The sequence below is a fragment of the Euprymna scolopes genome, chromosome 13 (genome assembly GCF_053919585.1).
Source record: "Euprymna scolopes isolate OS-2025 chromosome 13, ASM5391958v1, whole genome shotgun sequence".
Classification (NCBI taxonomy): domain Eukaryota; kingdom Metazoa; phylum Mollusca; class Cephalopoda; order Sepiida; family Sepiolidae; genus Euprymna; species Euprymna scolopes.
Window position 1 is genome coordinate 66236442 of NC_136494.1, and position 15652 is coordinate 66252093.

The window sequence follows — 15652 nt, forward strand, 5'->3', positions numbered from 1 at the left end:
AAACACTACTTTTTTTGTTTTAAATTTGAATATATTATTTATTGATCTTTTATGTTCAATTTGTGATATATAACACTTTGGTGAGTAAATAAATTATTTACTTTTTAATAGACATTTGAAAATGGGGGGGAGGCGTGAATTAAAAAGACACATTTGTCTAAAATATTATATTCAGTTTCTTGGAAAGAGCATAAAATTTCACATTGACCCTGAAAATATCGTAAAAATAGAATCAATAGAAAAATTTTGATAAATTTTTAAAGTTTAAAAATTTGAAAAATACTGAACTCGTAAAATCAATTAATTCCATAATTGTTTAAAAAAAAATATTTCTATTACTTTTTATACAACTTCAATAGTTTATTTTGGAAGTATAATCCATAAAGAAAATAAACAACCCACTTTTAAAAGAGAAATTACGAGTTTTTTTTATATTTTTTTCGCAGTTTTGTGTTAGGGGTGTCAAAAATTCCTACAAAACTTCTGATACACCTAGAGCATTGGATATGGAAATATTGAACTCGGATCATGCCTCCACTTACCGTCAATGATACCGATGAAAAGCATGACAACTATTTCATCTTGGAATTTCCAGAAGTGTTTGAATTACTTGTAACAAAATAATATATACATACTAGCAGGGAGACCCGCGATTGCCTGCGATCGAATGTTTCACACTCTTATATTTTTATTAGGTTGGTGCAAAAACAATGTCGTTTTTGGCGTATATATATATGATAAAAACAACATTTTTGCATCAACCTAATAGTCTCATTGAAATCGGTCAAATCGCCCATTTTTCAATCAAATCGATTGATTGCCTGCTGTAGTTGAAGACCCATTGCGGTGTACCGGAAGGAAGCTTCACATGCCTCCCGCAGTGACTTAGTCCACAATACATTGCAGTCTACATTGCACTGTAGAGAAACTACTGTTGATTTTATAAATTTATTTTTATATATAATAGCTTGAATTAAAGTTTAAAATGCAAAAGTTAAGTATCATATTTCAATTGTGCTTTAAATAGAAACTTTCATATAGAATCTACTTTTGATTTTATAAACCTTGCCTTACTGCTTGTGCGGTGATAATGGCTTGAGTTTAAGTTTAAAATAAAAGTCAAATCTCATCGTGTAATTGTGCTTCAAACAGAAACACTCCTTTCGAAGGCTCCCTGTCGTATCAAAGAACCTAATATTGATTTTATATACCGCGCCTTTCTGCTTGTGTTGTAATAAAACTTCTCAAATGCACTTGTGGTGTTATGGTGTGTGAGGTGTTAACTTATGTGAAAATCGCCTGTTCCCTCTTTCATCGAATTATTTCGATTATCGATTATTGATACTTTTCTGAAGAGATTTCGATACAAAATCTAAGAAAACTGACAGGCACATAAAGTACTCTCGTGTAAAATTTCATAAACGTCGGTCCAACAGTTTTTTAGTCCATAGGGAACTCACTCACTCACTCTCTCAATCACTCACTCACTCACTCAATCACACGCACACACACACGCGCGTGCGCACACACACACAAAGTTAAATTAAGTATATTAAATATGCAAAAATAAATAAATAAAATAACCTTCGCATTTGATCGCGTTTGTATACGTGTGTACGTTTTGTTTGGTCCAATAATTATGAAAACATTTCTCCTTTAAACAACTATTGAACAACTTTGTAATTATAGTTGCATTTTCTAGTTGCAGTTTCTGATTAGAATGTTGTCGCGACCAATTGCCTTGTTTCACAACATTATTATGGCATCGAGTGAGCCCACTGGGAACTACTGCATGGTCCAGGCCCCATTCATAAATCAGTAATGCAGAAACCTCGGTATTTTGGACCTGATGACAGAGAAAACTTCTTTGGGAGTTACTTCAAGGTTCGATCTTTGAACTTTCAGGCAAATAAATAATAAGTCATCTAAAGCAAAATGTTTATCACGTGATCATTGATGCGGCAACAAAGATAGAAAGACAGAGACCGACTCAAGTCATCTGTAAACTTTGTTTACACTAAAACAAGGAACAGAATTTGATTCCTCTTTTGTCGGAAATATCGCACATGGAGAAAAGAACTGAGAGACAAAGTAGAGGAAATAAAAGATTCAGGGCTGCCGAAAATGCATCTACGGTACATCGGTTTGTTGCGCAATAGAGATGATAATGTTAACAAAAAGTAAAACCCAACGCATTCCTTAAGTATAAACTTAGTATAAGTTTCTTGTCGCTTCCAGAAAATTGCCAATACGTTCCTCTTGTACATATATAGGTATGGGTAGAGCTATAACGCGACGAACTTGGAATAGTGAGGAAAATCATTTTTTTTACAAAGGAGCCACCATTAATCAAGGCCCGGAGGCCACTCGATGATAAGGGTTAATGGGTATATATAAGTAGTGGGAATTTTATAAATTGGATTACTTAGGGGTATGGTTCATCAAGAACTAGTTTAAGTTGGACTTAAAGACAATCAAATTGGAGTCAGCTGGAAAGCAGCCAAACGGAAGAGAGTTCCACAGGCATGCAGTTCTAAGAAAGAAGCTTTGTTCAATACTTAGGGGTATGGTTCATCAAGAACTTGTTTACGTTGGACTTGAAGACAATAGAAATTAAAAATAAAAATAAAACAAAAATAAATAACATTTTTAGAAAATAAGATTTATGATAATGAATCGTTTTCGTTTTAAAGTCCTCCAGGCTAAAATTTTACAAATATTTCTTTTTATACTAGCTATAAAGCCGTAAAAGCGAGGTAATATATATATATATATATATATATATATATATATATATATATATATATATATACTGTTGATTCTATAAACCTTGCCTTACTGCTTGTGCGGTGATAATGGTTTGAGTTTAAGTTTAAAATGAAAAAGTCAAATCTCATCGTGTAATTGTGCTTCAAGCAGAAACACTCCTTTCGAAGGCTCCCTGTCGTATCAAAGAACCTAATATATATATATATATATATATATATATATATATATATATATATATATATATATATATATATATATATATGTATGTATGTATATAGATAATTTCGTTTAATTGGAATTCATTATTCAGATGAGTATTATTAATTAATTTATTTATTGCGGACTATTATCCTCATCTTTTTTTAGTTATTGTTTCACGACGTTTCGGCCGACTATTCCTCTCAAAACGTGGTGAGACGACTACAACTATCGAATGCATTAATTGCTGAGGATACAGTTAGGAGATTCGGAGTTCCTATCCCGTCGCGATTACTACTTGACGAAGGCCATAGGAATAGTTGGCCGAAACGTTGTGAAACAACATCTAAGAAAGATGAGGATAATAGTCCGCAATAAATAAATTAACAGATAATTTCGTTCAAAATGTTTCGTACAAACTCGAAAGTGGTAGAAGCGAGGTAAAGATGGACATTGACATACCTAGGCATTGTACCAACACCACCCAAGCTATTTTTTTAATACGTTTTGCTTAACGTGTGACATTGTTACTTATATTTGTTATCGCTATTTTCAGCTGCGGAGCGTGAGGAATGCGAGAAGACTGTTTGTCCTTGACCTGGGCATTAAATTCTGAGTGGTGGAAGCTCTCAAGTTGAAATAAATGTAGCTTTACATTGTGCAAATGCATGTTCTAAAATCATTTTTATGAATTTAAAATAATTTTTAATTTACTAGATGCCCTGCCTATACAGATAAACATACCATCCTCCGAATCGTTAATAAAATTCACAATCCTATTTACAATTAAACCATATATTACGTTTTCATTAAGTTTCAGACATGAATGCCCAACAGTCTTTCTTATGTTTGGCATTTAAAAGATATCAGATGTCTAAAATGGTGTTCTTTCCGATTTTAATTAATTTACACCAATTTAATGCCAATCACCTGCATTTCGTCGACAAGGTCGTGCTGATCGGCCACTCGGTCGCAAAAGTTGTGTGAAATCTAGTCGAATTTGATAAGGCGGGCATACATATAATATTAAAAACAAGTGCGTTATTCATTAAGCTTGAATTATTAGTCATACTATTTCGTCGGCGGGGCTGAAAATGAGCAAAGTAAAATAATAAGACTCGTACAGGATTCAAATCTTTGTTTAATCAAAAACGTCACCTACTATTGACGACCTCCTACGAAGTAACAAATAAAGTTTATTAATATACAGACATTTTCATTTATTTTCTTAAGACTCATTTAACTTTAATTTTAGATATATTCTAGAATCAAAATCATATAATGGATTTTGATCAAAATTGGAAACTGGATACTACACTTAAGCATTTTAATCTTAGTAAAGGAACGCATGGATACAACATACAAAATTGGCACAGTCCTCGCTTGGCACTGCCTTCATTTTGGCTGTAGTCGCTCTCCTCAGTTCAGGAATAGTCATGTGATTGGTTTGATAGATATTATCTTTGAGATAATCCGACAGATAAAATATGGGGGTGAGTTAAAATCCGGTGGACGCGAAGCTCATTCATGATAACACCATCTACTGATGAAACGATCACCAAAGTGACAAAATAAAATGTTTGGTGACATTCATCACTTGGTGATGTTGTTTTTTTTTTGTTTGTTTTTTTTACAAAATATGGTTGATTTCAGAAAGGATTGTGAATTTTATTAACGATTCATAGGATGGCGCTTATGTAGCGGTACAAGTGTTAAAAACCTGTTTTAATGATATCAGCATATTCTTAAAATACGTTGTTGTTTTTGCACTGAAATCGCTCCAGACAAGGCATAAAACCACTTGATGCAAGGAGCTAAAAAATACTACTCCATGGTCAAAACTACCCGACGATAAGTGTGAGATGGTTAGATTTCGACCCCAAAACAGCAACTCTTCCCCCTTTATCAAAAACCTTGCACATGGAATGTAAGAACTAAAGACAAAATAAAAGAAGCGAGAGTTATGAGGCTGCCGGAAGTAAACCAAACGTCTATTTTAGACTCTTCTTTGTAAAACGTGATAGAAGAGGTTCGATACCTGACTGATGGTCGGAACCTAGAAAATAATAGCAGTTTATTGGTTGGGGGGGGGGAGATAATATGTAGCCTACTTCAAGCAATGGAAGCACATTGGCTGTATTTAATTATGAACAGCGAGATTTTTAATAGCAAAAGTGGGGAGGGGGGGACTCATGCCATTACCAGAAACAGTTTTGATTAGACACCAATACTAATCAATAAATTGCGAAGCTTTCACTGTGCTAATTAAGGCGAAGAGAATACGAACTGTTTGCGTCCGAGACTTAATCCAGCACGTCATCTTTTAGAAACAGGCGGTAAGCAGGAAAGAGACGCCCCCCCCCCCGCCCACCGACTTCACGCAAGTAGCAATGATAGTTGAATAAATTAAGAGTCCGGATTCTGTCACGTTGATTTTTCAGTTTTGTTCGCCTTCCAACTCATATGGGACGCTGACCGCGCACGGCAAACGAGGTTAGCGACGTAGGTTTCCGTTTTGTTTTGCTGTCGACAGAGGCGCGATTTTTGCGGGAACAGTTTGGAAGACGGAAAGGAACAGGCGCTTAAATAGGAGATGAGTTAGCAGGAGAGAGACAGGGAGAGTTGACTTTCTCCGTTCAGAAGGTCAGGCAAGAACGGAGCTGTGGAGGGAGTGGTTCCTACAAAGGAAAGAGTGATAAAGAAATTGTAGAGGCTGCTTAATAAACGAAGAGAAAAATAAGCAACAAAAATAAATGAAAGATAATAAAAGGGAAAAAGAAGAGTAAAAAAAAAAAGAAAAAGAAAGAAAGTAAAAGGATAATTATTTATAGATAGTATTCAGCAAAACTATTAAAAATAAGCTTTTCCTCCTTTCTTTCTCCCTCTTTCTCTCTCTTATCAGCTTGCCAGTGACAGTAGTATGTATATACTAGTGTTGGGACGATTAATCGGAATTGGAATCGGGAATTTAAAAAAATCGAAACTTTTTGGGTATCGGTATAGGAAAAGAAATGAGCCTAATTCCGATCGCAAAACGATTCTTATTTTATTTTATTTTATTTTTTTTACAATAAAAATAAACAAACACAAATTTATTTATTTATAAGAAGTTGTTCATTTACAACATAAAAGTAAGGAACATGGAATGAGTTATAAATCCCACTCCTAGCTAATTTATTTCTTTTATTGGTTCATTACTGCAAACGTTCCTTTGTAAATCTTTTCCCATATATTCGCTAATCGTTTGAGGGAGTTCACACTTGATTATTAAAATATTTTATCTGAACAAGATTTTCAATTTGGCTGGTGGCGTCTGTACATTGTCGTTGTCTGTTATCGGTTTCTTCTAAAATGATCAATGTTTATGGTGCTTCTTCGCTTTGGACACAAGTGAAAATATCGATAAAAATCTCAGGATAAGTGTAGCAAATTCTTGGATAAAAGGAAAACCTTCAAAAGTTTTCCAAATTTAAAAGGAAATGACCCTAACCCTACCCTAACCCAAAGAAGAATAAAATTTTAGCATTTATTACTTTAACTAACAGAATAAAAAAAAGATGCAAAACAAATATGCAATTAATAAGTGTTACCAAAGACAAGACTCTTCTGCCTACCTGGATAAGTTTATTTGTGTTTAAACTTTTTTTTTTTTTAGTTCAAAACAAACTTAGTGTTTGTTAGTACAGAAAATGACTGTCCATAAGGACCCTTGATAACCGCTTAAAATTTAAAATTAAACAAGCACTAGTAGAAACACATCAAATAAATGTCAATAATCGATCGAAAATGTTATGTTCTCCGAATATTTTTAAAAAAAGTTTTGAGGGATTAGACAAGATTAAAAAGTTAGACTCAGACGAAAACGACTATCATTTTACTTTAAATTTATGTGCGAAATTGTTTTTCTACTCGAAATTCTAAAATAATTGTTTTTTTTTTCTTTTCTTTCTGCCACGTAATCATCTAAAAAAAAAGTAGAATCTAATTTTTGGGGAGAGAGTTAGTTGAAGATGTTAATCTTTTTGCCACTATTATTATTATTATTATTATTATTATTATTATTATTATTATTATTATTATTATTATTATTATTGTTTATTTATTTATTTTTTTACAGTAACGCAAATCAATCTAATAACCGATCAAATCTTTATAATTGAGAGAAAAAATGTAAACATTTCTGCATACAGGGAAAGTACAGAATAGTTAATAGCAACCCGTTCCACTGTTAAGAATGGTTTTCTAAATAGTGATAATATTATGTAGAAACTCGATCTTGACATGGGCAAGCTTTCTTAACTATTCTGTTCCTAAACAGTTGTCTTATTTTGAACATTTAAAAAAAAGCAACGAGTATTAAATGTTAAAATTTTTAAAAGAATCAGAATCGATAATTATATCGGGATCAGAAAAAGTTTTAGAATCGTCCCATTACTAGTATATACGCATTTCTCAATGTCTAATCTTCGTTTTATATACCTCTTCCTTTCCATCTGTTTTCTTTTTGTTATTTCTTCTGCTGTTGGATTCTTGTCAACTCTCTGCTTCAACAATTTCCAACTCTCTACTTAAATAAAAGATAATAAAATTTAATATGGCTAAAACAGTAGTGTTTGAAGTGCCTGTTTGTCTAACCACACTGGAGATCTTTTATACAGATCAGTCAGCGGATGACTATATATATGTATACAAAGAGAGCGACAGAAACGGACAACGCGCGCGCACACACATACACGCGCGCGCGCACACACATATATATACATACATATAATATATCAGTAAGGGGATGATTCCAATATTTTTCCAGATTCTGAGACAATACCGATTCCTTATATTACTTGTATTGATTGGACTATTGTTCTCATCTTGAGTGTTATTTGTGCAACGTTTTGGTTGAATTATCCTTCGACCGTCCTCAGGCATCTTGGTTGTTGTTTGGAAAACACGCCTGGGAACGGTCGAAGGACAACCCAACCGAAACGTTGCACAACTAACACTCAAGATGAGAGCAATAGTCCGATCATCACAAGTAATATAAACAATCAGCTCTCATCTAAAAAATGCAGAACTTTAATACCGATTCTGTTCTATATTTCCAATTCCGATACAATGCTTTTTAAATCTTTAAATATTTAGCTGTAGAATTTCTTTAATTTTTGGATCACTGTAAAAACCTATGTAATATATTGATATATTTTCGTAAACGTTAAAATAGGGGGTGATCTATAGTTTTTAGTTTTACTAATAGTTTAAACTATCTCCCCCTCACGGTCTTATGCAGCGGCCCTCTTGACACGTTCACTGAATCCTACACCACTAGAAACGCAAGACATATTTAATTTCTCTGAAATAATAATAATAATAATAATAATAATGATAATAATAATAATAATAATAATAATAATAATAATAATAATAATAATAATAATAAACACTCTTTGTATTTTTGTACACACGAATCTGTCTTCATTTAATCTATTCGCACATTCATCTCACGTTCTTATTTTTTGAACTTGTTGGCGAAAGTCATAATATCCTGGAAGACTGACACTGCTTCTGCTACAAACACCATATCGTTCTCAATTGGCGATTACTTTCGTGGTATACAAAAACATCGGTTTGCGGTTATGAGCCTGAAACACCTTTGCTTACTACACGCAGAGGTAAGGATGACCAGAGTACGACGGTTCCTGATGTTGATTTCTCTTAGATTTTTTTTTACCAGAGGCCTATTAGTCGAGTTGCGGCCTTTTATATCTTTCCAGTTCCAGAACTGTGCACAACGAGTGACAATCTCAGGAACAAGAATTCTAGACTGTATAGCTCTGACACTCCGACGTTGCCACAGATCCCACCATGGCGAGGAAGGGAATGACTTAGAAGCTGTTGTACCCCTTATTATTATTATTATTATTATTATTATTATTATTATTATTATTATTATTATCAACAAACGCTTGCGTTTTTTTTGCATCTGTCATTTCTTACAAAGCTATAAGCACAAAGCTAGTGTAATGCATGGAAATAAAATAATAGAATTAAAAGTCTATAATACTCTTTTTTTTTTTAAACTTAAATCATATCTGGTTTCACTATCTCGGAAGGAGTCAGAGAGTGTGAGAAATCGTCACACATCCTTACGGCTCTGCGAACTACCATATGTGACAAGAAAAATGTCACACGATTTGTAACGTAGTCGCGTCAGCATTTTGGCGCGTAACGGGAGCATGACGTCACATACTCAAATGCATATATAGTGATTAGGATCGGAAGGAAAAGAGGTGAAGAAAGAGAAGAAAAAGGAAAAAGACGCAAGTCTTCTTTTTCCTACTACTCCTTTCGAGAGTCGAACTTTGTGAAAATTGTCCTCGTATCAAAGAGATTTACGACATAAGTTTGTCTAGTGCTGTGCGCTGAAAGCGAGCTGTGTCTGGTGCTATGTATTGAAATCCGGCTGACATGGCGGTCAGTTAGAGAGAACAACAGTGTTGCAGATTGCTCGCCGATTTTCTCCGGGTATCCGTGTTAAGTAATTCTCCCTCATATAAAAGTAACTATGCATTTGCAATTATGGAAATTCAGTTATGATTTTTTTATTTCTTACACATTTTTTTGCTGATTTCTGATATTCAGTGAAAGTTATTTATTTATTTTCTTTTTACTAAAAGTCACCATTCATCAAAGTCCAAAGGCCACCTGAAGATAAGGGTTAACACGTATCAGGTGTGCGGTGAGACAATACCATGATGATTAATACTGAGGGTAGAATCCGATTATTTAAGAAGATGACCATAATACTTGGCACTCATTTGATAAAACTTGATGTTAAAATCATTATGTTAATTAGACATACCATTGAATATACTAACGAATAAGCAAAATTAGTGTCGGGCGTGTAAAAATGGTATTAAAAACGGTATTTTTTCATATAAGGCTAGAGTAATCATAAAGTTAAAGTAGTGAAAAATTCAATTAGATTAGAGTTATGAATACGTTGCAGGATGTAGAGAAATACGTGGCAGGTGATTGATTCCGTCTTTTGGATGTATGGCGTTAAAGTGACCGAATTTATTTTTTTATTTTATTATATTTTTTTAGGTTCACCACCTCTACGATGTAGGGTTAAGAGCTTGCAACTCATCTCGATATACCTTGATGTAAATTGATAATAAAAGTAAACTAAATCCCAGAAGGAAATCATGGCGTTTATTGTTGTTCTTTTAGTTGCCTCTATCATTCTAGCTAGAAATAGGAGGAAGATGTAAAGAAGAACATATTTGCGTCTACCACGATTCCATCTACTTCTAAGGGACGTTTTTTGTTTGTTTGCTTGTTTTACAACACAACGCCAATCAGTTGTCCATAGTTGGGTTCGACTCAGCTACATAACTAGTTCGACATATGGCAGTTCAACATCACTCACTAATTGACGTATTATATATATATATATTTATATATATATATATATATATATATATATATACACTTGTGCCCGATATTATTCATACCCCTCCTTGAAAATTGAGTTTATTAGGTGTAACTTTGTAAGAATTTATTGTATACGTCCACATTGATACATATTCTTAATAAACCTCTTCTGATCATTTTCGTCATTTTAAAATCTCGGGATACTTGTAATAAAAGAAATATGCAGCTATTTATAAAATCTGCAATGTTCAAAAATAATCATACCCCCTTATTTTTTCAATATTTATCGAGTTTCTGACTGTTTGTTTCCTGTTTGATTCTTATTTTAAATGCTCTTATACAACCTTTGATTAATTTCATTTCGTTTTTTGCATTTTTCAGAAATTAAAATGATATCAACTGAAAACCAATAAAAGAATAAAAATTATTAGAATGGGGAAGAAAAAAGAGCTTAGTAATGATCTTAAGACTAAAATTGTGAATTCACATAAGGATGGTTTAGGTTACAAGTCAATTTCCAAGAAATTTGAGGTCTCTACAGCAACAGTACAGAGCATCATCAAAAAATTCCAGAGCCACCACACAACAAACAACTTGATTGGTAGAGGAAGGAAAAGGAAACTGTCTGCTAGAGCCACCAGGAATATTGTAAGAAGTGTTAATGCAAATCCAACCACCACTACTAAGGACATTTTAGAAAATCTGGAGTCTTCTGGCATAAAAATATCAAGGCAAACATTGCAAAGGACTCTGCATGAAAATGGTCTGAAAGGAAGAAGACCAAGAAGGACTCCATTGCACACCGGAAAACACCTTGCAGCACGTCTAAAGTTTGCTAGGACCCATGTGAATTCTCCAGAGTCCGTTCTCTCAAGTATTTTGTGGACTGACGAAACAAAAATTGAATTGTTTCGCCATATGGATGCTTATTACGTTTGGAGGAAGAAAGGAGAAGCTTACAACCCAAAGAACACCATACCCACGGTGAAACATGGTGGTGGTAGCCTAATGCTTTGGGGCTCCTTTTCGGCTAGTGGTCCAGGTAGTTTGGTCAAGATAGTTGGAACCATGAAGAAGGAGCAATATTTGGAGATACTCCAGAAAAACATTAGACAGGATGCGGAGAAGCTCCATTTAGGACCAAACTGGGTCCCTCAACAGGATAATGATCCAAAACATACTGCCAAAATAGTCAAGAAATGGTTTGAGGATAATCAAATTAATGTTTTGGAATGGCCTAGCCAGAGTCCCGATCTGAACCCTATCGAAAACCTCTGGCACATATTGAAAACTGAGGTTAAAAAGCGGAAACCTAGAAATTTGAGCGATTTGGAGAACTACTGCATTGAAGAATGGTCAAAAATCAGTGTTGATGCTTGTAAAAACCTTGTTGATAAATATCCAAAACGGTTACAGGCAATTATTAAGAATAAAGGGCATGCTATTGACTATTAGTAAGAGAGGTATGAATAATTTTGAACTAGTGCCATTATTGTTTTTCTTTGTATAATGTTTCAAACTTGCATAATTTATTTATTTGTTGAGTTTAAATTAAATGCTTATGCTTGATTTATTGTTTGAAATCCCTTTAATATTGTCTACCTTCTGGTTTACGCAATATTCTTATAGAAATCTCAAAGATCCGAGGGGTATGAATAATATCGGGCACAAGTGTATATATATATATATATATATATATATATATATATATATATATATATATTCCCCTGTAAGAGGTTAGTCACAAAGTCATAAGATAAGGTTAGATAATTTTTTCAAAAGCCAGTGCACTGGGTAAAGTGCGCTCTGGCTTACAAAAAATACCAAAGATAGCTTTGACGGCATTAATCAAATAAAAAAAAAAAAAAATAAGGCGCCCTTCATTTAACAACGTATGTAAGACGAAGTTTTCTTTGTTTTCGAGATAAGAAATTCGTCTCAAAAGATCGTTCATTAAACGGGTATACACGGTAGAAAGTGTAGTATCTGTTCTAATGCTACGCTTATTCTATTCTGTTCTCGGTCGGTGAGACAGAAATTTTTCGAGGCTGAGGCAATTTATTTTGGTTCCAAACTGGATCTTCCTCGACATGAAAAACTGACCTTGTGTCTAAATTTACCCCCGTGGGGAGGCAAGTAAATAAGTACACGGGGTATACGATGAGTTTCATCCACATTAAACATCAGTGGAATATATATATATATATATATATATATATATATATATATATATATATATATATATATATATATATATATTTATAATTTATAATTTTTGTTTGAAATATATTTAAAACTTCAAATTTTTGTTTTTTTATAACATTTTAACTGTAAACAATTTACATGACGGGTTTGTTTTACTATACACATCGATTCGAAAAAGTTGTCAAAAACAAATATATAACAAATAAATGTTATTAAAAGCAAGATAAGTTACTTTTCTACCAAACTGGATAAACTTTTAGTGTTTTTATTTAATGTAAAGTGTTTATTCGGCTCGAAAAACATACAGTCTTTACCGATGTATTTGAAAAATACAAATGCCGGCATGCCTGTTGCGAGTTTAAACAAAAAAATTATGCAAAATGCTGTTAGAAACTCGCTCAATATATGTTACTGTAACATAGGCGGACATATAATCGGTCGGTTTCTAACAGTGTTTTGTATAATTTGTTTGTTTGAACTCATTTTCCCAAACTTACCGAGTTCAATAGCGAGCATGCCGACATTTTTCTTTTTAAAATATATCGATAAACATTGTATGATTTTCGAAGCGATTACACGTTTTAAAATAAGTAAAAGCACTAAAAACCTTTCCAGATAGGTAGAAGAGTAACTTATCTTGCTTTTGATAACATTTATTTGGTATATATTTGTTTTTTGACAACTTTTTCGAATCTATGTGTACCGTAATAAATACCCCAAATTTAATTTGACACTAGAAATAATATTTAAAATACACGTGCTTACTCTGCACAAGCACCCTTATTATTATTATTATTATTATAATAATAATAATAATAATAATAATAATAATAATAGTAGTAGTAGTAGTAGTAGTAGTAGTAGTAGTAGTAATAAAAAAAAAACTGGTGTACATGACATGGGAGAGTACTAACCGAACTTCACCTGGAAGTATGCAGTTCAAATTTGGTACCTTGGGGAGGCATTTTGTCACCCAAACCCCAGGAAACAACCAATGACCGATGCCAACGAGAAAGCAGTAACAACGGCTGTTGCGATAACATGCAATCATCTGCAGAAGTCGTCAAGAGGTGGAGAACACTGGAAATCTGGGGAGACTTGTTGTCATTTGGTCCCCAGGGAACACAACAGGTTACTGCCAGTGAGCGATCACTGATGATGGCCTGTGAGACAACTAATACACTACACATTCTGATGAAAAACATTGAGGAAAAATGGACAAAGAAGAACAGAAAACCAAAACTTTAAATATAATTTCTGTATTTAAAAGTAATAGTTATTTAAATATTTCAACATATAAACTTATGGGGAAAATCCAGCTTCCCAATAAGGGGTACTCTGAATATGAACAAACATAATCTCAGTCATGAAAGATTTCTCCTCCACCGACCGAGGACAGAAAAGGAAAAGTGTAGCATCAAAACAGATACTACACTGTGATCTTTTTCCGAAGGCCAAAAAATATATGTGTTTAATATTTCTTTAATTGTTTGTTCCCTAAATTCATAATTCAGTTTTATCAGCATTAAATTGTATATTGCTTTAAAATTACTTAATTTTACATGGATAATATATTTTATATTGAATAAAGTTCAGTTTCAGAATTAATCGAACTGTGTTCCTTTTTCTTTTTAAAAATGTTTCATATAGTACTGACAGTCTGACAGTGTGACAAATCTTACCTACATTGCCTGCAGATATTTTTCAGTTAACAGGCCTTCTTTTTACTCTCGGTGGCCGTGGTGTAACCCATTTAGATAAAGGTGCATTGCATCACGATATCCAAACATTTAAGTCAATGCAAGGACATACCTATAACAGGCTTAGAGATGTAATATTTACGATATTTTTCTGATGACAAGCTTTCCAGTCGATCAACAGAAATCTTTTTAGCTGCTAATACTACTGACTGATTGGAACCCCCCTCCACGCCCCGCTAAATTAAATCTTAGATTTTTCGGCCTGAAATAGGAATGGCATGGGTTCGATGCTAAAACATTTGTTACAAGGAATTAGAGTAATATTTGAGACATTTTATAGAATACGGATTTTGTTATGGATTTTTAATGAATATTTAGAATAAGGATTCTAGACATAAGGTGTGGTATCATTACATGTTGATTTTAATTTTTTTTATAATCTTCAGATTGTTGTTGGTAAATCGATAGCATATTGCAACAAACATTTTTTGTGTCGCGTTCGTACCCTCAAAATTGTAAATAAAAATCACACAGAACAAAATATTGGATGAAATTTTTGACAAAAAGAAAACGTCTTAATTTATTTGAATAATAATGATAATATTATACATCAATATGTACACACGGAATGGAACGTTAAAAGTCCCAAAAATGGACGAATTAGATAGAAATTGTAAATAAACGAAATGAATGGCAAAGTGTTGACCAGAGTGTTACCTAGAGTCAGTCGTGACGAAGCACCAAAGTGGCCCCTGGTATTGGCCCGAAATCCTCTTCGTAAAATAATCAAAGAAGAAGAAAAAAAAAAAAAGGACAAAATAAAAAAAAAGAAGAAATTCTAAAAATGACATCCGTCTTTAGAAGTAGATGAATAATATCGAGGTTTTAGCGAATGGGGGGGGGGCGGATAATACTATTGATTTCTATATAAAAAAAAAATGTAATCTTCGCTGAGACAGTAAAAATAATTATTTGCACCTGGAAGGAATTGGAGGATTTTCGTTATTTTATCATTTCGTTTTTTTTTTTTTTTTTTTTATGCTTTGCTTTTAATAACCGGCAGAACCAGTAAAGATAATGCATAATAATGCTGATATATATATATATATATATATATATATATATATATATATATATATATGTGTGTGTGTGTGTGTGTGTGTGTGTGTGTGTGTGTGTGTGGGTGTGTTTGTGTGTGTGTGTGTATGTGTGTACATGTGTTTATATATGTAAATATATATGTATATATATGTGTATATATATGTATATATGTATATATATATGTATATATGTGTGTGTGTGCGTGGCTGTGTATGTGTGTGCGCGTGCGTGTGTGCGATGGCAAAGAGACC

The 15652-nt window shown here is 33.2% G+C and overlaps 1 protein-coding gene across 1 annotated transcript in view; it reads right to left on the reverse strand.

Moving 5' to 3' along the window:
- Positions 1-5347: 5347 nt before the first annotated feature.
- The window catches only part of LOC145292055 (uncharacterized), a 73632-nt gene continuing 63327 nt past the window's right edge, over positions 5348-15652 (reverse strand). Inside the window, exon 4 of the mRNA XM_080138098.1 lies at positions 5348-5645. Within this exon, the coding sequence (XP_079994224.1) occupies positions 5604-5645 (42 nt within the window). The 3' untranslated portion in view covers positions 5348-5603. The remainder of the gene's footprint in view (positions 5646-15652) is intronic.